General features: G+C 50.1%; 1 protein-coding gene across 3 annotated transcripts; it reads left to right on the forward strand.

The window, feature by feature from the left end:
- The first annotated feature begins 6,385 nt into the window (after positions 1–6,385).
- ABCC10 (ATP binding cassette subfamily C member 10) lies at positions 6,386–23,602 on the forward strand. Of its 3 annotated transcripts, none has more exons than XM_080408173.1 (22): positions 6,386–6,460; positions 7,361–7,557; positions 8,503–9,871; positions 11,134–11,361; positions 11,563–11,719; positions 12,432–12,571; positions 13,047–13,126; positions 13,275–13,446; positions 14,440–14,538; positions 14,767–14,956; positions 15,312–15,389; positions 15,781–15,972; positions 16,407–16,539; positions 16,915–17,110; positions 17,894–18,237; positions 18,388–18,557; positions 18,866–19,026; positions 19,442–19,695; positions 20,025–20,170; positions 20,639–20,736; positions 20,921–21,033; positions 23,100–23,602. In XM_080408173.1, exons 2-22 carry the CDS (start codon positions 7,397–7,399, stop codon positions 23,233–23,235), a joined length of 4,617 nt encoding a protein of 1,538 aa, XP_080264299.1. In that variant the 5' UTR covers positions 6,386–6,460; positions 7,361–7,396; the 3' UTR covers positions 23,236–23,602. The 3 variants fall into 3 exon arrangements, with proteins under 3 accessions (XP_080264299.1, XP_080264300.1, XP_080264298.1); XM_080408172.1 differs by lacking the exon at positions 6,386–6,460 and adding an exon at positions 6,477–6,860; XM_080408174.1 differs by lacking the exon at positions 6,386–6,460 and having other exon boundaries at positions 6,476–7,557; positions 18,947–19,026.
- The last annotated feature ends 51 nt before the right edge of the window (positions 23,603–23,653 follow it).

The raw sequence follows: 23,653 nt of genomic DNA on the forward strand, positions 1-23,653 counted from the left end.
TGCTTCCGCGCTCCGCAGTTTGCAGGCGGCTGCTTCGCTGCCGGCCTCTGAGCCTCCCGCCGCGTTGCCCCTCCGGGCCGGGAGGGCGGGCAGGGCGCGAAGGCGGCGGGGAGGGAGCTTGGCCGGGGAGGCCGTCGGAGGGCCTCCAGCTGGCAGTGGGCCTCGGGAGCCAGCCTGTGAGCGGTGGGCCTCGCCGCAGGCATGCCTGCCGTGACGGCAGCCTGTACGGGGAAGCCAAAAGCAAAGTGTTGTGGGGTCATACAGGCGCGGTGCTGCGGGGCTGGCCGGCGCGGCGGTTGTCCTTAAGCAGAAGTGTGTGCGGGAGCGGTCTGTGGCACCTTGGTGAGGGGGTGCCGTGCCTGAGCCTTCGGCTCATGGAACTTGTGAGCAAATGTCCGTGCCGTGATGGCCGGGAGCTGGGCTGACGCCATAGGGGGGAGCTGCTTCCCGCCTCCGCGCCCTCCTCACCTGAGCACCCTACTACGGGCCAGCGTTTTGATTCTCGTACGTGAAGTGTGGAAGGTTTCTCTTACCTCATGCTGGCGGCTGTCTCCGGCGAGGAGGAGGAAGAGTGTTTTCCTGAATGAAATGGGCTAGAGACAGAAAGGAACAAAGTCAGAGAAATGAAGGTTCTGATAAAATTTTCCATTTCCCAATCTCCTGAGCCTTTGAATCTTGTTTAGAAACTAGAAGAACTTCCATGCATTTAGATTTGTATTTTATGACTAGCTAGATGGCATGAGGGCTGGAGGCATGGCGTGACTGGCTGGAGGGCTTTTATTTGAAGATCCAGTCAATTTTCGAAGACTTGGACGAAATTTTGCCTGTGTTTTTTTGGCAATGTATTTGCTAGAACATAACGCACTACTTGCAGCAGCAGCAGAGAACAGCAGGCTGATGGGTGGGGGTCCATATGATAATGTAATAACGTATTTCTGCTGGGAGTGGTTGGGTGCAGTTCTATTGACACCTTGACATTTTCTGCGTGACTGCACCACTACACAGGCTCAGGAAACACACTTGGTTATGGCAATTGTCAAAACGGGCACAAGCTAATATGAAGACTGCCTTATTTTCCATTTCCGTTGGCCAGTCCTCCCCCTTCTCTTCTAAGGTTGATAATGTTCATCAGTGACCTTAATTCAATTGTAAGTATCCTGGGATAAGAATTTCATCTTTGAAGATGCCTAGCAGACTGCAGATCTGCTTCTGGTGGGAGCAAAACACAGTAATGGTGGAGGCAATGGATGCTCAACCAGTTCCAGCTTACTATAAGCAACAGACTTGGTGACACTTGGAGAGGCACAGAGCTGTGCTTGCTTTACAGTAACTACAAAACTGATGCATACATTGGCATTTCCCCTCTAGTTTTGTATTGTAGATTGCATCCAAGTAGATTATAAGGAATATACTGTTATCCCAAATGTGTTCTGTTTCTTGATTAAAAGGAAAACCATGTTTTCATGTGTTAGTATCAGACACCTGCATCAAGTGCTTGGCTTCACCAGCTGAAATAAGTAAAAGCAGCTGAGCAAGAGGAGGAAAAGGAGCTTGCTTGGTTTTTGGACATCTCTTCGACGCTGATGCTTTCTTTACATCAGTTTAAAAAATGGTTTTAAACCACACTTTGGCTTTAAAACAGTCAAGAGTAAAAAGCCACAAACTCAAGAAACCCAGCAAATTCTTTTTTTTTTCCTGTTAGTTTTATGTAAAAGTTATGCATATAATACCTAAAGCTTTGCAAAATGCCAGAATATGGAAATACTTTCTAGCTACTTTTTGCCTTGCATGCAGTGAAGCTCTATAGGAGCTACCCTGGTGGTTTCTGGTGATGGGTCTCAGTGGCATTTAAAGGTTAAGTGTCCTGGTTTCAGCTGGGATACTGTTAATTTTCTTCTTAGTAGCTGCTGCAGTGCTGTTGTGTTGGATTTGTTGTGAGAACAATGTACACTGATGGTTCTGGTTGTTGCCAGGTGATGTTTATACCAAATCAAGGACTTTTTGGTTTCTCAGGCCCTGCCAATGAAAGGGCTGGAACAACATGGGAAATTGGGGGGGGACACAGCTAGGACAGCTGACCCAAACTGGCCAAAGGGATATTTCATACCATATGACATCATGCTGAATATATATAGGCTGGGGGAAGAAGGGGTGGTGGGGGACACACATTTGGTGTTAGTTTTCCCAAGTAAGCATTATGCATGGTGCAGCCCTGTCTTCCTGGGGATGGCTGAACACCTGCCTGCCAGTGGGAAATGGTGAATGAATTCCTTGTTTTGCTTTGCTTGTGTGGCTTTTGCTTTACCATTAAACTGTCTTTATCTCAACCCATGAGTTTTCTACTCTTCTGATCCTCTCCCTCATCCCACTGTGGGGGGAGTGAGTGCGCAGCTGTGTGGGGCTTAGTCACTGGCCAGGGTTAAACCATGACATGAAGGAATCCAGATACCAATAACTAATCAGAATGTTCATAAAAAACATCTGTCTGCACACCAGTAAGTACACTGCTGAAGGGAGGAAGTAAAAAGAAATCAAACAGCCTATGTGTTGTGATGTTAGAAGAGTTCAGATGAGAAAAATTCCATTGTTGGAGAAAAATACTTGACTGACTAGTGCTTATTAGCATTTTGTAGCACCCTGTCATCTTACTGAGCATTGCTTTATAATTACAATTTATGAACTCATTCTGTACTAACTGTAGTATCATCTTTCAATCACATGCCTTACTGATTTAAGTTTTTTAAAGGGACTGAGCACCCATAGTGGGATGCAGTTAAATTATTCCTAAAATCGGTACTGAAATTTGGGACCAATGGTGCAGAGTAAATTGAGAGTTTTCACATCTTTGCAAGAGGAAGCACTATGGTTTGTCTCGGGGATTGAAACAAGTCTGGCACGGTCCTTACCTGCTTTGCAGAGGTTCTTGTAATGCTTCTGCCAGTGGTGCTCCACACTTTAAATGGACAAAGGAGGTGCCAGTCAGTCTGCTTTGCTACAAGTTCAGCTCCCAAACACCTCTTTGGAATTCCAGGGCTCACCTTTGAACTTGCAATTTGCTGCTGCTTGGTGACAATTTAGCTAATTGAATGCTGAGAGCAATGTTGGAGTAATAAGGTGTCTCTCGGTTCTCATTAAGCCTCAAATAAGAGTCATGGGAGCAAACAACATTGTGAAAGAAAAGAGCAGAATGAGGGAAGTTAGCAGTAGCTCAGTATGAAGGAGTAAACAGAAATCATAATTGAAGTTAGTTCAGGTTGGACTGTTACGTTAGAAAGCAGTACAGCACCAGAGGAAAACATAAGATCTTAATTTTTTATCTTTTTACCTGTAAGTCAAGACTAGATCCAGGCACATGAGACAACCATGCAGCACACCCTCTAACGTTAAATGGCTAGACTACTAGTAAGAACGACAGTTTCTGTGTCGTTATGACAAAATGAGCATTCTCATGAAAAGCTGTGGTGGAAGATACTCCTCTGTCTTCTGAACACTGCATTAATGTTTCCTCTGGAAAACAGGGCAAAATATGTTATGTTGTGTCTTCAGGTCCAGGCAAAGCAGCCTGTTCAGAAAAATTTTGGACTGAGCCAAGTAATCAAGCCTTCCTTGGTCATGAAGTTGTGGAATTTGAGGATGGTTCAGCTGATAGCAGAGCTCTGGCTGAGAGCACAGAAAATGCATCCAAACACACAATTGCTCTCAGAGATTTTACATCTATAATTACAAGGTTGATATTTCTAAATGTAAGGCTTGTCAAGGCTGGCTTGTGTTTCAGTTCAATATTTACTTTTAGCTGGGAAGTCAAATGGGCATGCAGCCCACACTCATTCCCTGACTCCAAGTCCTAGGAGGGGTATTAAGTAATCTGTTACAAAATACACTCGTAAGAGAAGGCGGGAGCAGTCTCCCATTGCCAGATAGTTCTTCCTCACTGTGGGTGTATCAATCTAGAGCATTACAAAACTCTGGATAATAGACAATAAAATCTGACCTGAATGGGCCTGTGGGGTTGGATTAAATTAAACCTCATGTTGGGTATTTTTTTCCGTTTTGAATGCTCTGATGTTTTGATAAATGTCAGGTGTATGATTATTTATAGCATGCAAGGTACTTCGTAAGCGATATACCCACAAGCCTGTACTCCACATGGTGCACATCTTAAATCAGTCAAATGCAAAGCAGTAAATGTCACAGGTAGCAATATTCAGGCGGAGGGGAAATAGCCAAAAGGAAGTACGAAAAGGAAGAATGTCTATTTAGATTCTTGCCATGCTGCTATTTAAATGTACTTATGCAGAACAGACACTGGTGATTTCAGATCAGCTAGAGTGTGGATTGGTGTTCTTCTAGGGTTCCTTTTTTTTAATACCCTTGATATTTGTTTTCCTGTGTGAGTGTAGATAATGCTGTCTGGAGCGAAAAGGGATCTTTCTGTCCATCTTTCAGCTGGAGGAGTTCATATTTTCAAACATGAAGAGGTTGGGAGAGATGAGCAAGAAGAATGTAGCATGTGAAAGAGGAGAGCACTAGAACGCAATGTAGCTGAAACGGAAAAGCTCTGAGAGTGATTAGCTTGAGAGGGAGGATGGTCTGTCCTGGTATCTGAGAACTTCTCTGGAGTCTTAAGTCAGGGCAAGCGGTGGTTTGGTTGTGGTTTTTTTGGTTTGGTTTTGGTTTGAGTTGGGTTTTTTTTTTTCATTTGGAAATAAATAAGAGATTAGAACCACAAAATCTGGAAGTTTCACTTGTGTGCAGCTCATGCTTCAGCCTCACGCATGCCCTATTTGCTGTCTTGAGAGTTTGCTGCTTTCACAGCATTTTTTGAAGGGAAACTTCCTTGAGTGCAGAGGACATAAAACTTATTATCAAGGCATCTGCAGGAAAGTTTATTCTAGAAACCGTTGTACGCAGTGTGGGAGAAAGAGCAGACTGGCCAAATACAGTGTACAGTATCAGAACCTAGTTTGGTCATGAAAAGGCAGCGTTGCAGCTCTGAAACAGGCAAAGTACTTTTAGGGTGGTGAGAGATCAGAATCCTCAGAGACAACAATTAAGTAAGGAGATAGATATACACACACACACACACATATATATATGTGAGTTTAGGGAAACTGCATTCTCCTGCTTCTTTCAAGGAAACTATGATTAGAGGGTACTGTGGTCTCCAAGCTCTTGCTCTTATCTCTGCTGTTTCACAGTCCCTCAGCCAGATTGCAGTTTTCTCAGATAGGAATGTTAGTGATATTTTTCTTCCTCGTCACCCCACTGGTAATACTTCTAAGCTCAGAGAATGCTTTATTGTATGTCTGATGAGCTGCGTTGGAAGTAAAATTTGCTACCTGTGATGAATTATTTACAGGGCTACGCTAAATTTTCCCTGGCAAGAGAGAGTACTGAGAGAAGGATTAGGAATGTGTATCCGGAGCATCTGCTATAAAAATCACCAGTAGCAGCTATTGCCAGGTGGTGCGGTGACATTTACTGCACGTTCCTGTTATTGTGTAAAGCTGGAGGTGATGAGGCTGGATATTCTCTCAGGTTCATTTTCTCTCAACTGGAATGTTGAGCATTTACTCACGACCCCTCCCACCCACCCCCAATGCAATGTGCTATTGCAGTAAAGGCTGAGTGTTGTATTTGGTGATGCTGCTTGTATGTGTGTGTTTATGCTTCAGATGGACATAGTCACTAAGTACAATACAGGTGAAACTGGGTGGTTTTGTTTAGCTTGTGTTAACCTAATGCAATGATCCAGGTAACAAAATGATCTCGCTTTCTATGGCTGTTACTGCGCTCGGAGGAGCTCTGTTGCTTTGGGTACACCCACCATGGCTGGCAAAGCGCTCTTGCAGCATTGCTGTTTGCTACGAGCAAAGAATGCTGTACCTGTACAAGCACATTTATCCCATAAAATCACTGCCTGGGCGACACCTGCCAGCAGTGCCCTCTCTGTGCGCAGGGCACACAGACCCTGTGCCGGGTGGCACAGCTGCACCGGGGCCCGTGCACCGGGGGGGATAGAAAAGATCACCACGAGGGAGCTAAAGGGATTTGGGGAGAGCCTACATTTGTGACCGGGGACTGATGGTTCGGTGTGTTTTTAACTAGAAGCCTGAACGAGCTGCGCGTGTTTCATTCGTTTGCTTCTCCTCGTCTGGCCCCGTGCTTTGACTGAACCTCCGGGCTCCAGCGCCCCGCCGCCGGCACGGCGCTCACGGCACTGGCGCTGGGGCCGCCTGGGACGCGATGGCACCTGCGAGCGGATGCCCTGGCCCAGATCGCCCGGTTTGACTCGCACTCTCCCCTGGCTGCTCGCCGGCTGGTGCCCGGCTCCGCCGCGGCTCCTGTCCCGCGGCCCGACCCCTCGGCACCCGCCCCGGCCGGTGCCAGGGCTGCGCCGCGTCCGCCTGCCCGCCAGGGGGCGCACGGAGCGGCCCGGTGCCCCCCTTCTCCCCCTGCGGTGAGTGCGGCGGCGGGGGGGGGGGGGGGGGGCGGAGCGAGCCGAGGTACGGCGGGGGGCAGGGGTCAAAGTTTGTCGTGCCCGGGAGCGTGGGCAGGGGCCACTGGTGGGGGTGACCGGGGCTCGCCGGGTGCGGGGAAGCCCCGACTGAGGCCCAGCCTGCCGACCGCCGCGCCGGGCCACGGGGCGTGCGGAGAGGCCGGCGCCGGGCCTGCCGCGGGCGGGACCCCCGGGTGCGCCGCCTCCGTTCCGCGCTTCAGCCGGCCCCGGGCCGGAGGTGGGACCAGCCGGTGCCAGCAGGAATCGCCGGCGAGCTGGGGCCTTCCCGGGGTGCGCCAGCCCGCAGGGCGGCACACCGGGACGGGGTCCTGCTGCATCCCCTGCCCTGTCGGGCCTGGAGGTACCGCCGGCTTCTCTGCATGGGCACGAGCATCCTCCCCTGGCAGCTGCAGGGGGTGTGATGTTACACGCTGTCTAGTACCGCAGTGGGAATTGTTTTGAAGATGAAAATATCATCGATAAGTTATTGTTTAAGCAACTCAAAATATTGTTTAGGGCCATCAACAGAAAGGCAAATGCCTCCTGATGTTAGTTTCAAAGGATATACTTGTCCATGGGGAAAAAAAATCGGCCTGGAAATAAGCAGAAAGCTTCACATTCACAGAGCATTGAGGTCCCAGGGTGACTTAAGGGGACAAACACCAGTTTATTTTAAGCTGGAGCTTGATCATTTTGTAAAGTGGATGATATGATATCAAGTGTGCAATTAGCAGGGCCTGGACTGTGTGATCCAGGAAGTTGCTTCCAGCACTATGCTCATTTCTTACCAAAGTCTGCCTTGCGCTGGGGCTGTACTTTTTTCATTTTGTACCTTATGCTGGTTTTTCTTTTCTACCCTAGGAGCTCCTGTCTCTCATATTGAATTCCCAGCAAAGGATGGAGAATATTCTGGCTGGTTTGTGTGGAACCAGCCCAGAAGATCCACTCCCTGTGTGGGTTCATGGCAGTGTTAGCCACTGCTTTGATCAGCTGGCATTAAATGTGATTCCTCATGTGATCCTTGCAGCGGTCAGTGCCTGCTTCCTTGGCGCTCCAAGGTATGACAACTAACTTGTCTGGCTCTTGATTATTGTGTGGGACTGGAGGTGGGGTGGAAAGGCTGGAAATCATACCTCCCTATAATGTGCTGAATATGTAATTAGAGAAGGACAAATATTATAATGCTATTACATTTGTCAGGATCCGTCCTAATTCTGAGTACAGTGTACATCTCTGGTCCCTCCATTGCAGAAAGGAACCCAGAAAGAATAGAGAGGGTAGTGGGCATAAAATCACAGAAAATAATTTGAAAGCATTTAAATGAATGGGGATTGCAAAAACCAGGAGTCTTCTGGGAGTGGATATAAATCTAAGGTGGCATGGAAGATGTATATAAGGTAATACGGTGTTCAGAGAAACCAAAAATTGTTTTTCTGTTTACCCTCTTCTGAAATTTGTAAACATTCACTGATATTGAAAGGACACAAATGATAATGAATCAAATGATAGTGAAGTATTTTGTTGGGCAGTAGATTATGGACTTCACACGCACAGTATTGCTGACACCAGCGGTGATAAACATTATGTTTCTAGACAAAAGACATAAAGACAAGAGAAATCAAGGATGAGAGATGTGACACAGAGAACTTGATAATCCAGAATTTGTATTAAAGAGGTTAAATATAATTTTTTTCTGCTAATCCTCAAGGATTGGAGTCTGATTTGACTACAAAATATCAGTATGCAAATACATTTCTGTAGAGAAATGCTATTCTTTGATAGCATCTGAGTCTCTCATATCAGATACTGGACTATACTGACTTGATGTAGTTTAGCAATGCCTACAGTCTGAAAAACTTAGAAATCTAGGGAGATGAATCCAGGAGGTTAAGTAAGAGTGAACAGATAAAGAGCGGGAGAGGAGAAAAAGAAAGGGAAGAGTGCTGGCTGAGAGGTGGTGGAATTTCAGCTGTAAAGTTCTTCTCTGCTATTTCCTCCTCTAGATCTGTCTCTGGGGTGCCTTGCAGGCCAGGCTGGGGATGCAGAATCATCGCCTCCTTTGTACTTGCTGGCCTATTCCTTGCTGATACCATCCCAGCCACCGTTTCTCAGCAGGAGCTGGGCCCTGTGTACCTGGAAGTGTTGGCAAATGGCACGGCCACCCTGACATGGCTCACACATGGCCTCGCACTTCTCATGCTCTGCAGGTCCATTCACGGCTCTACCAGGGGCCCTGCAGTCCTGACTCTGCTCACTCTCTTACCCCTACCTTCCTTCATCATCACACTGGTGTGGTACTGCCAAAGTGGGACAGCTTGGTCCCCTGCTCATCCTGCTGCCTCCTCCAGGTTTGCCATTCTGTGTCTGCAGCTGGCCTCTCTGCTTGTGTATGTGATCGGCTACCTCTTCCCCACTGCTGGCAGGCAAGACTTCCTCTCCATCAATCGCTCCTGGCAACAAGACCTGCTTGTCCCAGAGTCAAGGTTCCCAGAGCCTGATCAGCAGAGAGTGGCAGAAGATGGTGAGAGCTGGCTCTCTCGCTTCTTTTATGTTTGGATGAACCCTCTTATGAAATGTGGTTATCGGTGGAAGCTGAACCAGCCCCAGGACGTCTATGTGCTTCCTCGCCAACTCCAGACTGCCAGGGTCTGTGATCGTTTCTACTCTTGCTGGCAGAAGAAGGCAGCTCTGCACCAAGTAGAGGAGGAGCCAGTGTCTCTTACTAGCCCAATCATTGCTGGAGGTGATGGGACTGGCAATGCCCTGGACAGTTCACACCGTGCCCAGGAAGCTGTGCGACTCTTCTCAGTCCTTCACGCGGCCTTTGGGCTTCGTTTCTACTCCCTTGGACTTCTCAAGTTGGCTGGCAGCCTGCTGGATTTTTCAGGTCCTTTGCTTCTGAACCTGCTGGTGAACTTTATGGAGTCACGGCAGGAGCCTGTGAGCCACGGGGTGCTCTATGCCCTCGGGCTCTTTGCTGGCTCCTTCCTGGGAGCTCTCTTGCGGAACCAGTTCAGCTATGAGGTGAATAAGATGATGCTGATGGTGCGGGCTGCTGTCATCTCTGCCATCTACCGCAAGGCTCTGCGCGTCAGCAGCACCAGCCTTACCCGCTTCACTGTGGGGGAAATCGTCAACTTCATGAGCACAGACACCAGTAGACTGATCAACTTCTGCCAAAGCTTCCACGAGGTGTGGAGCCTGCCTTTCCAGTTTTCCATTACTCTCTACCTCCTCTATCAGCAAGTGGGGGTAGCCTTTCTAGGAGGCTTGGCCCTGGCACTGCTGCTTGTGCCCATCAACAAGATCATAGCTAACTGCATCATGATGAACAACAAGGAGATGCTGAAACACAAGGACATACGGGTCAAGGTGAGGGGCAGCTGGTGGCTCTCTGAGTTTGTTACTGTATTTCCTCCCTGTTTGTCCCTGGAATATTGGCATTTTGGTTCCTTGACATGATCCAAAGCAGGCTAATTGAATCACAGCTGTTGGAAAAAATGCTAGAGAGGGCACACACACACTCAGTTCAGAAGTGTTTCAGGGTGATGCGGTTTCATCATTCACAAGATAGTGAACTTCTAATGTTTCTTTCCCCCTGGGCTAGTCCAGATTCCCTTGCAGGTAGGTTTTTTTCTCTGTGTATAGTAGTTCAGGTAGGACTCTCAATTGCTTCCTCTAGGGAAGCTTCCATCCTGTTGCTCCAGTAATGCCATCAGTGGTGAGGTGGTCTGCAGTCTGGACAAAGGCAGTGATCACAGATGTAGTGGTTTTATATATTGCTCCAAGCTTGGACCCTCAGTCATCTTTTCCGCTGCTTTTGGCATATTTACAGTACGATCTCCCTCCTTCCCATGTGTCAAACATTTGATTCCCACCTTTTAGCCTTTTATCTCTAATATGAGGGAGCAGCATTTTCACTCGCCATTTCCATCATGCTTTGGAAGCATGAAACATAAGTCAACTCCACGTCAGAGCTGTTGGGAGCTTTAAAATATTTCTTTTCTCAACAGAAGATGCATCTAGTTGTGTGGGGTATGCTGGACTTTCTCCAACTATTGTAGGACTGGTTTGCGAAGTGAACCCTCTCTCGTTAGCTTTTTTTTTTATGTCAGGGACAGACACATCTCAGCTTGCTCTGCACATGCTGACCTGAGAGCAGGAATGAGAGGGCAGCATGCTGCAAGCACACCTGAGCTGCTGGATGTGAGCCAGCCAGGCTCTGTGTACAGGCTAGCTGTGTTATGGTGGCACCCCACCTGAGAGTCAGGTGTCATTATCTTAAGATGCTGTCTGGTCAATGCAGGTAAATAGTATCCAGGCTGGAGCTAGTAATTCCACACATCTGTTCATCTGTTTTGCAAATCCTTCAGTTGGGAAGTAGTGTAGTAATTTGCCTTCTCATGAGTTGTACATGGCACAGGTGACTGAGGAAGATGGTGGAATGAGTGAGGGCAAAGTTCCCAGTAGCTGCCACTTGAGTTTATGTCTTTGTTAGCAATAAATGGTTCCTGGTATCTCTGGCTTTTAGCAGGAGGCAACTGCAAACCTGGCCCCAGCCCAGATGCCTAACTGTCATTTGATGCAGTATGCTGGCACTGGTTATTCTATGTGTTTTTCCTTTTTGCGTGCAGCTAATGACAGAGTTCCTGTGTGGCATTCGTGTGATCAAGTTTTATGCTTGGGAGAAGCACTTCAGCACCAGGATAAATGCTTGCCGGGCTAAAGAGCTGCAGAAGTTACAAGCTATCAAGTACCTGGATGCTGTGTGTGTGTATCTTTGGGCAGCACTGCCTGTTGTTGTCTCCATTGCCATCTTCATCACGTATGTCTTGTTGGGTCACCAGCTCACTGCCACAAAGGTGAGTAGGTAGTTGGGAGAGCTCTGACCTTGTCTTGTGCAATCTACAGTGGGGCTGCAGTCCTGAGGCATCTTCTGTGGGAAATAAACCCAGCGTGTCTCCCCACAGCTCTTCAGGCTCTCACTGGTGAAGCTGTTTGAAGGATACAAGATGCAAGGGAGGTACTGCCTCAAACTCATTGCTTTTTCCTTACCTGTGCAGGTGTTCACAGCATTGGCCCTTGTCGGGATGCTTATTCTCCCCCTCAACAACTTCCCGTGGGTGTTGAATGGGACCTTGGAAGCCAAAGTTTCCCTGGATCGAATCCAGCGTTTCCTTGAACTTGTGGACCAGGACCTGGAAACTTATTATGCCCTAGGTAAAGATGAAGGATGCTGCTGGGCTTGGGACCCTGGGCAGGGGGCATTTGGAGCAGAGAGCTGAGGTGTGAGGCCCAGGAGCAGTACTGGAAGGCAGCTGGCTGTCACCCCCACGATTCAAGATGTTCAGTTGTCAGAGGCAGAGTGAAGGCACTTTATTTCTGTGAAGAATGGGAGACGAGGCTCTGCCATTATTCTGCCAACCATATAGGCAATTGCTTGTCCCCACAGACCCTGGCATTAGTGACCCTTTAGAATAAGCTGCTCCCTCCTCTGTCCAGAGCTCCTCTGACACTGAAGCCATCAACAACCTTGGCTTTGCCTGGCAGAAAGGCTTGAGTGGGTGCCCCTCTCCTGAGCCGTCTCAGCTCCCTTTCTCTCCTTCCTTGCCTTTTGCCAGTTCCCTGCCATTCTTTTACCTTCAACAATAGTAAAACCAGGTTATCCTTATAGTGTCTCCCTAACAGCCAGCAGGTCACCACGTGTGTCTGGTGGGAGCTGGAGAGAAGAGGGTTGGAGGGGGGTATAAATTTAAGGGCAAGTCAGCAGGCAAGCGTCTCATTCTGTGATTGCGTCAAGGGCATCATAGCAGTGCCCTGTCTTAGGTCTCATCCATTTGGGAACAAAGCTGATAGTGTTTGCGATGCCAGGTGGTTTTCATTTTCCAGCCTTCTCATAGCAGTGCAATGCTGCGCTGCTTTTCTCTTGCAGATAGCCCTTCAGGTACTGCTACTGCCATGGAGATGCGATGTGCAGTCTTCTCGTGGGTGCCAGTTGAGGAGGAAAGCACCAGGCATCCCTTATCCACAGGCACTCTGCACCTGCACATTGAGAACCTGTCAGTGAGAAAGGTGAGCAAGGATGCAGGAGGTAACAGCGAAGAACAGCACAAATAATAGAGCAGGGGTGGCAAGTTTTCATGTTTTCCTGATCTTACGAGCCTTGCATTAAAATCTTCTCTTGGTCAGGAGGCACAGGACACACATCACGTCTCTCAGAGCTAAAGGGTGCTGGAGGGGATCCATGCATAGCTAGCTTACAGCCAAGAGATGAACCAGCTCCCTCTGCTTCCTACCACTGCTGCAGCAGAGGACTGGGCAAGGAACACAGCTGGGCTCCAGGTTAACACTCCTTTGCAGGCTTGTGTCCTGCCACATCGAGTCTCGTTTACCCAGCAACTGTACCCAGCTCTGCTGCTGCACCTGTGAGGTAGTCCTAGTTTAAGACAGCAGTCAGCTTTCTTACAGTCTATGTGTGGCTCAAGAAATCTGGACAAGCTACTCTGTATTAGTGCATCAGGTTGTTCCTTTTCATTTCCTTTTGCAGGGGATGCTCCTAGGGGTTGTTGGGAAGGTTGGCTCTGGCAAAAGCTCTCTGCTTGCAGCCATCACTGGAGAACTCATCAAGTGAGTAGCCTAAAGACTTCTCTCTGCCTGGTCTCTCTGTGCCACAGCGGGCAGGGATTATCCAGTGCTATTCCTATTTGTAGGCCATTTTTATCTGCCAGCAGTTCTCCTTTGTTGCCCTTTCTACCCACTTCTGGTGTACTTGCAGACAAGGTGGACAAGTGTATATTTGTGACCTGGAGCAAGGATTTGGTCTGGCCACTCAGGAGCCTTGGATACAGTTTACCACTGTCCGTGAGAACATCCTTTTTGGGCGGGAATATGATGCCAGGCTGTATGAGGAGGTGGTGGAAGCCTGTGCCCTTTCTGAGGACTTGAACGTGAGTGCCTAAACTGTAAACCTGCCTGGACCTTCTTGGCCAGCTTTTGCATCCAGTCTGAGCCTCACTGGGAGCAGTTCTCATTCTTTCAGGCTATAGAATGCTTTTCCAATGTCCCAATCACACAGTGTTACTCTGATTACCAATTCCAGATTATACCTGTCCCCACGGTTCTGTAAGGTATGAAGTCATTCTGGTAGCACTTTGAATGTTTTCTTCTGCTACTGAGCCAAAAGCTCTTTCTTGATCCTGGGGAAAGGATTTGTTCTTGCAGAGCTGATGACTGCCAGGTTTTTCAGGCAGAACCTATCAGCAGCTGATGCTTTGTTGGATCAGAAGGAACTTCCCTGACATCTGGAAGGGCTGAGTCTGTGGTCCTACTGTCAGTAATACACACATTTTAGGCTTGAGGCTTATGTCTGTATTAGCCAGCAAACCTGGCTGTTACATGGTAGGAAGCTAGCCTTCACCTCCCAGTGTATAACCTGATGTCTGATTTTCTGAAGTGCCAAGCACTAGGAGCTCCCGTTTGCTTTGGCAGGAGCTATGAATACTCTGTGAAGGCGAGATATTTATTTGAGAAGTAGTAGACTATGCCTGTGCTACCAAATCAAGAGGAAACTGTTTCCAGCTAGTGAAACTGCAATTTTTACTGCTAAACTGTTTGGATGGACCCTGGCATGATTTTGGTGCAGACACAGCTCTTGCTCTCCCAGAGAATTCCCTGCAACTTCAGAGTTATCTTAGACCAGAAGTTGCTGTCAACAGGCAGTTTAGATGTGGCCGCCCTATTCTGAAGTGAGTTTGGTTGCATAAATGCCAATCTTGCCAGTTGTCTGCAGATTCGGTGTATAGACTGTTGCATTCTTTAAATTTTGTAAGGTGTCACCCTAAGAAATTACTGCCAGAGGCAGGAAGGGGACACCAGTGTTCTGGTTTTGGGTCCCCAGTAGTTTCCTGTCATTTCTAAATGGATTGCCTTGAACGTTTCAGATTTTACCAGCAGGTGACCAGACACAGGTGGGTGAAAATGGTGTGACACTCAGTGGAGGACAGAAGGCTCGAATAGCCCTTGCCAGAGCCGTTTACCAGGTAAATAGCAAAGGAGTCATGCCATGGCAGATTGTGCCCTGTGCCAAGTCAGATGTAAAGAAGCTGGAGGCACCCAGCTGTACAGTATGCTCTGGCAGCATGTCTTAAACCGCATCGTGCTGGCCTAAAGGTGCTGGCGATGTGCCACACAGAGGCACTTGTGCTTTTCTCAACAGCACTGCCTGGCAGGACCAGCAACTGTATCCTTATCTTTTGTCTCCCTCTCAGGAGAAAGAGCTTTACCTCCTTGATGATCCCCTGGCTGCTGTAGATGCAGACGTAGCCAACCATCTTATGCGGAAATGCATTCTTGGAGTTCTCAAACACAAGACCAGGATCCTTTGCACCCACAGGACGGAGTTTTTGGAGAAAGCCGATGCCTTGTTGTTGATAGACAATGGCAAGATAGTTAAGACAGGTACACTGGCTGTCTTCTCAGGCATTCATTTGTGCCTGTGTGCCAGTCTTGGAATTGATTGAGCAAAGATGGACATAAGGGAGTAGAATTAACTAGTGGGGAACCCAATGAAAATCAGCTTGAGGACACTGCACATGGGCAAAGATGGGGTGGAAGGGAATATACAGATGCATAGATAGAACAGGACAGCCCTAGAGGTGGGGAGCTGATAACAAAAGACCGTAGCAGGTTCTGCGGAGCAGGGCCTTCAAGGGTGCAGATGCTGTGAGAGAAAATAGGAAATGTTATGTGAGAAAGAACCTGGGCCATTTCACAGCAAGAGGCAAGACTGAAGCATTTGCATGTCTCTCTGCAGGCACACCAGCTGATATCCTGCCACTCGTGGAAGCCTTCCCCAAGTTCAAGGATATGGACAAGAGGCAGAAGGATGAAGGTCTATATCTGATGAGCTTGAGGGTGGCTGGGGCAGCACAGCTCAGTTGACCAACCAGACAGAACCTGTACCTGATGGCTGCTGGCCTTAGAGCAGAGCTCCCACCCCCTTGCTCTGCTGTGGCAGTGCTGATCTGTGGGTAGTGTGCGCACAGAGGAAAGAGAGGAGGCCCATGTATCATTGAGTATTGGTCTGGAGCAGTATTTGAATCTGCTGTTCCACTTGTGGTCCAGCTTTGGATGAAGGTCTGCCAGGATTGGTGCACCTGTCTTGAAAGAGGAGAGGAGAAGGAAGAAGAGTCTCTCTCATAGCCTAGATTTGGTCTGTGCACAGCAAGGAGCAGCTGCAGGAGGAAACACACTGACCTTTGCTTTTGCCTCCGTTCCCACAGCCCCTGATGAACAGAGCCAAGAAGAGCCTGTAGAGACAGAGGCAGAAGAATCAACCCAAAACAATCATCTCGTCCACAAGGAGGAAGAGAAGAAAGAAGGGGCAGTGGCTTTTCAGGTGTACAAGGCATATTGGCTGGCAGTGGGCAGCTGCATGGCATTATCCATCCTCTTCTCGCTGCTCCTGATGCAAGGTGAGGCAGTGGCCCAGCAGTATATCTCTGTTTAGACATTCCTCTCCTTTCATTCCCTGGTTGTGGAGTCCAGGGAAGAAAAGAGGCCAGGGGTTTACTAACTCTTGTCTGCAGCATAAAGACCCCTTTTCTCTTCTCCAAACTAAAGTAGCACAGTTTGGAGTGGGCACATGTGGGAACAGCATCTGGCATCTCAATGTTGCAGCTGCATGTCTGCTTCTCTAGCAGTGCCCTGTCGCTGCTGCAGCGCAAGGCTGTTCCCTTGCTCCTGCGCTACTACTAACAGTGGAGAATGAAGGCAGGGGTGCCCAGACTAGACTGGGCAGTGACACAATAATAAAAGTTGCCCAGAAACTTTCCCTTCAGTTTTTCTGCTTCATGTTTGCCACTTCGAAGGTTGAATCCTTCTTTATGCAATCTGTCTTTCCCTGTAGCATCCAGAAATATCTCAGATTGGTGGCTGTCACACTGGATCTCCAGCATGTCCCAGGCAGCGAATTCCTCTGTGATGGTCTGCTCAGCTTCCTCACCTTCCCCAGAGCTTCTCTTCTCCGTTGTTGGGCTTGTGTAAGTGAATCTGGTCAGGAGATGCCAAAGGAAGCTGGAAACACATTCCCATTTTGCCCTTAAGTGCATTTCTGGTGAAGATCCTTGTTGAGAACAGGGATAAACTGACCACCCTGCTGCAGGGGATATGTGTGGCTGCTTTGACAAAGAAAATCAAAATCTTTGACCTGATGAGATGTCCGAAGGGCTTCTGCCTGGGACTGATGGAAGACTCCTAACTGCATAGTAATCAAGAGTGTTTTGTCCCAGCATGCCAAAGGGTTGAAGTATCCTGGTTTCTCCTTGAGTGTGCTCCTGGGTTCTTGTGCCCTGATTGTGAGTTTACTGTCATGAGGACCTTAACAGATTCATAATCTTCCTCCTTCTATGTTCCAGCTCCCCCATTCAAGCTCTGGACATCACCCCAGTCCCTTCCAATGCCTCAATGGATGTGAACTTCTACCTGATAGTTTATGGGAGCATTGCAGGGGCCAACTCCCTCTTCACCATTCTTCGGGCCTTTCTCTTTGCTTATGGTACTATCCGTGCTGCCGCTGTCATTCACAACCGACTGCTCCAGAGAGCTCTAAAGGTAATGGTCAGAAAGTCCAGAGCAGGCTGAGGCTCCTGCAAGTCATTCTGCCTTGATGCTCTTCTCATAGTTGGGAGTAAGGGTTTGGGAGGTGGGTTAGGGTTTCTGCTGGTATTAGCTGATGAGGTCCCCATAGGACTACATGCAAAAAGGGCTACACCACAGCCAGCACAAGGGTCCTATGAGCTGGGGTTCAAAATGTGTCCTCTAAGGCTTGTTCCATTCCTTGGAGGAGTGTGTTGTGGCTGCCACCTGCATCTCTTCACTCGTTAGGCTTAGATGTATAGCCAAGGTGAGGGCCAATTAAATCAAAGTAGCTTTTGCTGGATCATGAGCTCAGATTCAGATGAGATTGAAAGGAGTCGTTAGGCAAGATTTAGGGCTGATGTTGGCATGTGCCAGTTAAGTTTTTTTATGATTTGGGCTTCATTGAGTCCTCAGGCTAGAGTCAGGGTAAAAAGATTGTGAGATAGGATTAGAGGCTTGTCTCACTGGCTACTGGTGGGCCAGTATGGGATCTGAGTGGCAGCTATCTTAGTAGCTGTCTGCTGTTTGCCACAGAAGGACTCCTTGCTTTTACCAAGTGAACAGCATGAGTAGTTTGGCTGTGAGCTGGCTTTGGAGTCTGAGATTTCTTCTCCAGCTGTGGAAAGGAAGGGGGCTTTGGTGGCCAGCCCTTTGTGGCCTTATCTGCTGCCCTTGGTGCTGCTCTCCTAGGCACTGTTTATGGCTGGATCTCACCTCAGCTGACTGGCTCTTACTTTCTGGTTCCCTTGTTGCCAGGCCACAGTCACCTTCTTTGACACCACACCAACGGGCCGGATCCTGAACCGCTTCTCCTCAGACCTGTACTGCGTGGATGACAGCCTACCATTTATCCTCAACATCTTCCTTGCCAACGTGTACGGGCTCTTGGGCATGCTGGTGATAATCACCTATGGCCTCCCTTGGATTGGTCTGGTCTTACTCCCGCTGGCTGCCCTCTACTTCTCCATCCAACGCTACTACCGGCGCACATCCCGGGAGCTCAAGCGCCTTTACAGTGTCACCCTGTCTCCCATTTACACTCACTTTTCAGAGACCCTCTCAGGACTGAGTAGCATCAGAGCCATGCGGGCAACCCGGAGGTGAGTGGAAGAGCGCCCGAAGAGCCAGAGCTTTGGCTTTTATCAGGGCATTCCTGATGTGGGGCTGGTTATAGGGTGGCAGGAATGCCCTGGTCTGGGGCAGCAGGAATGGAGATTGAGTGGTGCGAATCTCTATTGTGTGCCTGCCAGGTTTGAGTTGGAGAATGAGCTGCGCCTGGAGCAGAACCAGCGCTGCCTCTTTGCCAGCAACACAGCGATGCAGTGGCTGGACATCCGCTTGCAGATGATTGGGGTTGCTGTGGTTACTGCTATTGCAGGAATTGCCATCATCCAGCACCAGAAGCAACTGGGAAACCCAGGTAGGCTGCCAGGGGTTGTTCCGTGCCAACTCCTAGGCTGTGGCCCAGGGGTTCCGAATCTCCTAGCCCGGAGCTGCATATCTTCCTACCCAGATCTTGGGAAGATCCAGAGCTCCTGCTCCCTGTCCCTCTACAAGTCACCCACAATGTAGTGCATCAGCTCCTATCCCTCCTCCTGTGTGTCCCCATCGTCAAGTGGGATCCCAGACTCCAGAGTGCTGACTTCTCCCTTGTTTCTTTATCCTGCCACCAAGATCCCAGCTCTTTCCCTGCCAGTAACATTCTTGCTTATGCTTTTGTCCTTGCAGGACTTGTGGGTCTGTCACTCTCATATGCCTTGTCTGTCACAAACCTGCTCTCAGGCCTCATTTCCAGCTTCACTCTGACAGAGACCATGATGGTGAGTGTGGAGCGGACAGAGGAGTACACCACAGACATCCCCATGGAGCCCCAGGATAAACTGCTCCAGGTAAAAGCTCAAGTGTGTTCTCAGGGACTGGCCCATCTTCTGTCTCTGTGTTCTGTACTTGCCTCTTGGGGAGATCATGGCATTCCAGTGAATGGGTGGAGGGCCCTTGCCAACAGAAACCACCTTGACTGCTCATCCTTTACCACTAAATCCCCTAGGGGGGATGAATCTCTGCAGGAGTTGAAGGCTGGAATGATGAGAAGGGGTAGGAAAGCACAATGGTTACTAGATCAAAGCTGTGAGAGAAAAACAAGCCTAGGAGGGGGCTGTAGTTGGAGCTGGGCTGTGTGTTCGGTCTGCTTGGAAGCCAAGCAACCATCCAAAGGGATGCATAGGGCTTGGCCTGTGGGGAGGGGAGGCTGAACGTGGCACTGGGTCATGGTCATACCATGTCTCACACAGATACCCCTCTTAGGTTGCTGCTGACTGGCCAAGCCAGGGGCTTGTGGAGTTCCAGAAAGTGGTCCTGGCCTACCGAGAGGGCTTGCCTAATGCGCTTGATGGTGTGAGCTTCACCATTTACCCCAGAGAGAAGGTGGGGATTGTGGGTCGCACAGGATCTGGAAAATCCACCCTTTTCTTGGCCCTTTTCCGTATGCTGGAGCTGAAATCAGGACGGATTCTCCTGGATGGTGTTGACAGCAAGCTGGTGGGCTTGGAGGAGCTGAGGTACAGAGGGCTGAGCAGAGTGGAGGGTAGCTGGTGGGGCCTGGAGGCTGAGAGCTGTCAGTGGTTGGATGCCAAAGCAAAGAGTGAGGAGCAAAAGGCTCAGTGTCATGGCACCCTCTTGTCTGATTGTGGCAGCTTCTTATGAGTTGCTTGGTTGTTTCTGAACAGCTGTGGTTAAGGAAACCAGGCTGAATATGTGACCCCTGTCTCTGTGCCTCTGAGGTACACAGCAAACCAAGACACTCCACCCTAGGCACAAAAACCAAAAATGGGCCTTTGCTTTTCTGCAGAACCCACCCCCTGACCCCTCAGCTTTTGTTTGCTTGCAGATCTAGGCTGGCCATCATCCCCCAGGATCCATTTTTGTTCAGTGGCTCAATCCGAGAGAACCTGGACCCCCAGGGAAAACGGACAGATGCTGAGCTCCACGAGGTGCTAGAGCAGTGCCACCTGCGGGATGCTGTAACTCAGATGGGTGAGTCTGAACCCAGTGAGAAGCAGCTGGGTTAGCCCGGGTACTGGGACAGGGGAGGGGGCCTCAGGTCAGTCAGGGGAGCTGGGGAAAAGGGGCCAGGTGGGTGCAGTAGTAAGGAATTGGTTAGATGAGGGTGGGAACAGGTCAGTGGGACCCAGTGGCACTCTCTGAGATTTAGTGGGAAAGGACTGGCAGGTGATGGATGGGGTGGCACAGTGTTGCTGATGAGACCAGGCCCCAGGGGATGTTAGAACAGCCTGAGAGATAAGCCAACCCTTAGTTCTAGGGGAGCGTGGCGTCTCTGTGCCAGAAGTTGCCTGTGTCCAAGTGTAAAGGCTCTAGTTCCCAAGGCTTGGTCCTGACCAGGTTTGGGATTTTGAGTGCTACTGGGAAAACCCCAGACTCTGGGAACGGTTTGGAGCTCTGTGCAGAGCCTGGTGGGGTGACTGCTGAGCTTGACCCCTGCAGGTGGCTTGGACAGCGAGCTGGGAGAGAGGGGAAAGAGTCTGTCCGTGGGACAGAGGCAACTGGTGTGTCTGGCAAGAGCCCTCCTGACACAGGCCAAGGTGAGTGCCCTGCCTCCATCGGAGCGAGGGGGAGCGAGCTGCTGATGGCTGCGTGGGGACAGCAGAGCAGAGCGCTCCAGAGTTGGGGCTGTGATGGGAAGAGATGCCCTGCGCTGTCTCTAGGCAGGGATTGGGGTCTACCCTGTGGTGCTTGGGACCTCCCTTCACTCTCTGTCCCTGGCAGGTGTTGTGCATCGATGAGGCCACAGCCAGTGTGGATCAGAAGACAGACCAGCTGCTGCAGCAGACCATCCGCCAGCGCTTTGCTGACAAAACTGTTCTGACGATTGCTCACAGGTATGGAGGAAGCAGCACTCGTGCCTGCATTCATCCTAGCACTCACAGGGAGTGATGGCTGCACCTGCCATACCTGGGCCTCGAGCTCAGCAGGGAAGTCTCCGGGATGAGGCATTTCAAGTGCAAAAGGCTGGACCTTGCTGTTTGCCTTTTGTGCTTTACTAGCCCTTGGGTGCTGGGAACAACTGGATGGGAAAACGCTGTACCCAGAAATTGGAGGACGGCAAAAGGCAGCACGCCACACCGTATGGCAGATGGCCCTTCCCGAGCACTGCCTGCAGGGCCCCCGGGGGAGTGAATCGAACCTTGTGGTTCTGCCAGGTTAGGGCGAGCCGCAATGAGAGCCACCCCGCAGGAAGGAGCAGCGCGGAGGAGCAGGTGTCGCTGGCTCAGCAGAGGGCCGTGCGGCACAGCCCGCAGCCCAGGGCCGCAGCCGGCTCCCTGGCTGGACGAGGCAGGATGCTGCGTGGTTGGTTTTCCAAAACCCTTGAGTTTTGCTTCCAGCCCACACCCGGTGCCAGCAATCTAGATGCTGCCCAGGCAGGACAAGGCAACGGTGCTTGCCCCACAGCCGAGATTTAGCGTAAGAGTAGTGGCAGTAGATGGTTGTGGGCGGAGGGAGGAGGGCAAAACATGAATGCCGTGGGTACTGAGAAGGAACGAGTGGGTCAGCGTTAGGCAGTGCTCTCTGCCCAAGGTGCTCTTACTCTTGCCAAGTGGAGGAGAACTGGGAGGAGGGTTAATGCAATTGTATGGAGGGTGTTTTCAAAACACAAAGGTTACCACAAAAATAAAAATCAAACGAGCAGGTGGCAGGGACTGGTGTCCTGCTGCACAGAAGTGGGAGTAATGGATGACAGGCAGGGTGGGCTGGGCCTGGCAAGTGAATTAAGTGAATCTTGTTAAATACATCAGTTAAGAGGGAGGCAGGAGGGGTGTGAAGGGAATGCTGTTCCTACACTAGGGATACTATGCATAAATAGAGTGGAAAGGTAAGGGCATTGTGGGCTGAGGTGTGTGTTTGGGTTGGGTAGAGGGAGACCACCTCTGAGGGAGGAGTAATTAGAGAGGAGAACCAGCAGAGGAAGGAGTGGCAGAAGGCAAGGCAGCAAGACTGGGTTGAAGATGGCCTCAGCCCCTATTCCACTGGGATGAAGGGAGATGGGGAGAGCAGTAAGGAGGGAGAGGTGGTGATGGGTTTGTTTTGTACCCATGGTTCTTCCATGCCATTCAGCTTTGGGTGAACTATTAATTGAATGGGTGAAATCTAGGACAGCAAGTGACTCATTACTTGTCCCTTGCCCCTCCAGGTCATTTGTAGTGCTGCAGCCTGGCACTCTTTTGGGGATGAATGTGTAACCAGAGTCCCAAACTCCATACGCTTTCTACCTGCTCAAATCCTCTGCAGTTTCTTCCCTGTGACTTGCAGCTTTGTAGGGCTGTGGTTTCACACTGAACTGTGCACGACTGTGCAAAGGCACTCTTGCTGCCATGTCCTCCCTCCCCAGGGCCAGAGGTTGCTGCCCTGCTAGCAGTCTGGGAAGAACTGGGCATATATGTATACTGTGGATGCTGTGGTTGGCAGTCTGGCAACTACAAATCCACTGGTGGTGGCAGCATAAGCAAAGGTGACTGACTGCTGGGGAAGGGCAGCTGATGCACAAGTCCATTTCTGCTGCCCTCAGGAGGTGGCAGGTGAGGAAATGTAGGGGCAAGCAGAAGCAACTCAGTAACTCTCTTGTGGAAATGGAGACATCTTGTGCAACCCCAGAATCAGGCATGCTTTGAGCTCTCCCTCTACAGAGCTTCCCTCTGCGCTCCTGGTGCCCTGCCATGCCCAGCAGCTGGAAGGCATTGCTGTGCTCTCCTAAGAGCTGGTGCATTTCAGCGGTGTGCAGAAGCTTTCCGGGCAGCTGGACTGCAGCGTGTCCCCGAGTGCACAGGGAGATGCTCCACAGATCCTGATGCTGGGCATGTCTTGGGCCACCCTTTGGCAGCAGGGGAAGCAGTATCCAGGGTTTCACCTCAGATCCACCAACATGTGTCCTGGCATTTGCTGTCCACAGGTTGAACACCATCTTGGACTCAGACCGTGTGCTGGTGATGCAAGCTGGGAGAGTGGCAGAGCTGGATTCACCTACCCACTTAAGCCAGAAAGATGGCTCCTTGTTCCAGTGCCTCCTGCACAGTGGGCAGCTGTGACCTCCCTCCTGGGCTGAGCCCAGGCAGCCCTCCTGGCTTTGTGCCTGGCTTTCCTCTCACCTCAGCCACAAGCCCTGTCCCTGCAGGGCCAGGAGCTGCTGAGGTGAGGAAAGGAATTATTCCTGCCTGCAGGCAGCGATTGTTTGTCCTCGGGGATGGAGGCATGGCACTGTGGCCTTTCCTTTAGTAGGGAAGACGGGACTTGGTGTTCAGGGCCATGCAAGCCTGGCTGATGGAATACTGCTCCCCTCCAAGGATCCCCTTTGAGATTACAGAGGGATTTTCTGCTCGCTGAAGAATCAGTGACTCCTAATCTGAGACTTAGTCTCACATGCAGTTTAAAATAAAGTGGAAACATCCTTGTGAAGCTCCATTTATTCAGGGCCCTGTCCCCTTTTCCCCCAAGACTCCCCTCCCT

This window comes from Falco punctatus (assembly GCF_963210335.1).
Source record: "Falco punctatus genome assembly, chromosome: 12".
NCBI lineage: Eukaryota > Metazoa > Chordata > Aves > Falconiformes > Falconidae > Falco > Falco punctatus.

Excerpts from the sequence above, each read along its gene's own strand:
- ABCC10 (XM_080408173.1), top strand. The coding sequence starts at position 7,397 with ATGGAGAATATTCTGGCTGGTTTGTGTGGAACCAGCCCAGAAGATCCA. Across the intron at positions 17,111-17,893 it reads TGCTCCAGAGAGCTCTAAAG|GCCACAGTCACCTTCTTTGA; the intron begins GTAATGGTCAGA and ends CCTTGTTGCCAG. Across the intron at positions 18,238-18,387 it reads GCCATGCGGGCAACCCGGAG|GTTTGAGTTGGAGAATGAGC; the intron begins GTGAGTGGAAGA and ends TGTGCCTGCCAG.